The sequence below is a fragment of the Protobothrops mucrosquamatus genome, unplaced genomic scaffold (genome assembly GCF_001527695.2).
Source record: "Protobothrops mucrosquamatus isolate PMUCROS unplaced genomic scaffold, P.Mucros_1.0 scaffold263, whole genome shotgun sequence".
NCBI classification, from domain to species: Eukaryota; Metazoa; Chordata; class Lepidosauria; order Squamata; family Viperidae; genus Protobothrops; species Protobothrops mucrosquamatus.
In genome coordinates this window covers 88943-90994 of record NW_015386610.1, presented here as the reverse complement: position 1 = coordinate 90994, position 2052 = coordinate 88943, and the positions used below count along the sequence as shown (strand labels likewise).

Here is a 2052-nt window from a genome sequence, read left to right as displayed (position 1 = left end):
CACTGGAGGTTTTTAAGAAGAGATTGGACAGTTATTTGTCTGGAATGGTATAGGTTCTCCAACTTGAGCAGGGGCTGGACTAGAAGATCTCCAAGGTCACTTCCAACTCTGTTATTCTGATTTATTGGGGGAAATATCCAAAGCTACATATTTGTTTATGGTAAAACATGTGATTCTTTAGGATTATCAGTGCATTTGAAGGGGAAAGCAGCACCAGATTAATTTGTGAGTCCATAAGGGTAGCAATGCCACCATTAAAATCTTTCCTGCTTACTTTATTCTTTAGAAATATCCTTGACCAAACAATAAAATCATGAATGTGAGCCTAAGACAAAATTGAGCAAGTGTAATTGCTGGGATTATAAGACAAGCACTCAAGCAAAGATAATAAACATACAGTATGTATCATTTAACACATAGAGCTATGGGTCCAAAAGTCATGATCCAATCAGTTCTCTGATATACCTACATAAAATTTAAAAGATAAATGCATCTGCTCTATTCTTTGCTGATATTTGCTGCAACAAACAACAGGGGAAAATGTCACATGAGAGATCTGCCTATATTAGAAAGTACTTAATTCTTTTAGTATGTTTGTGTTTGGCCGAAAGCAGCAAAGTGCATAAAAAAGAGAATATAATAAAAGTTTCAAAAACCTAAACTAAGGTTTTTTTTCTCCTCTCATTTCATTTTAGTCCTTTGAAAGAGTTTTGGTTGAAAACAAGCTGCATGGCCTTTCACCAGCTCTTTCTGAAGCCATCCAGAGCATTTCACGCTGGGAATTGGTTCAAGCTGCCTTACCACATGTCCTTCACTGCACAGCCACTCTGCTTTCCAACCGGAACAAGTTAGGTCAGTGCACATCTGAGATTTTAAAAACAATTGTGGTTATACATTACTCTATCTCATCAATTATTATCAAAACTGACTAAATAACAGTTCAGATTAAAGTTCTATGACTTGCATTTCAGTTCATGCACATTTGCTTTTGTGCAAATTATGTCACAGTAAATTGTGAGGGCAAGATTAACTAATGGTTGTATAGGAAAGGGACTGCAATGATGAAAGGAGAAGAATGGTGTCTTAAAGGGTTTGATCATGGAGAGTCTTGTCTTAGGAAGCAGCTTCCTGGAACATGGAAGGATGCAGTCAATCACAAAAATGTGATAGAAAGACAGCTGGATTTTAAAGCCTACGTGATAACACTAAAAATATTGTCAGCAGTAAAAGTCCTCAGGAAGCCAATAATTGCTTATATTTTCACAGGAGAGATTAAAATATAATTAAAAGCATGTTTTCAATAGAAAAACACATGTCTTATCCATTCGTCAATACAATGCAATGTAAATAAAAGATAAAGTCCAAGAAACATTGTTTAGATAGATACCTACTGAAATATTAACTGGGTTTATCAGAGCATAGAAAAAATTGAGATGTCTATGTTTTAGAAGTAGCTTTAGGAACGATTTAAAGTAGAACAGTTCATATATTACCATGTCAAAGAAAATGTAACAGCCAAGTACAATGCCTTTTTAGATGATCAACATGGGCAACAAATAAAGAGATTTATTTAGCTGACTGCTGGTTATGTATAGTAGCATGTGCTTGGCATTATGGTAAACAAGTTGAGCAGAGCTTCTTTTTGAGCTGCACCATCTAATCATAGTCCTCACAATCTTTTTTCATCTAGGCCATCAGGACAAACTTGGTGTTGCTGAGACAAAACTCCTTCACACTCTGCATTGGATGTTGCTAGAAGCACCTCAAGACTGCAGCCATGACCACTTTGGAGGATCAGGAGACAGAGGGTCAAGCTGGAGAGGAAGCAGCAGTGCCTTTATCCACCAGATTGAAAACCAAGCATCTCCAGGGCAATCAAGATGTGACAGTACCAATGAAGAAGAAGAAAACAGCAGAAGGAAGTTCTTTCAGAATTCAATGGCCACTGTTGAGCTTTTTGTGTTCTTGTTTGCTCCTCTGGTTCATAGGATTAAAGTGAGTGCCTAAAGTTTAACAAGTTGTAAGGACCCACCCCACTTTGCATCTTAAGAA

General features: G+C 36.9%; 1 protein-coding gene across 1 annotated transcript in view; it reads left to right on the top strand.

Annotated features, from left to right (window-relative positions):
* Window positions 1–2052, top strand: part of LOC107286248 (protein unc-80 homolog) — a gene marked incomplete at its 3' end in the record, with an annotated part of 101153 nt that overhangs the window by 10788 nt on the left and 88313 nt on the right. The window contains 2 exon segments of the mRNA XM_029283891.1: window positions 696–852; window positions 1691–1995. Coding sequence (XP_029139724.1) covers window positions 696–852; window positions 1691–1995 — 462 coding nt within the window.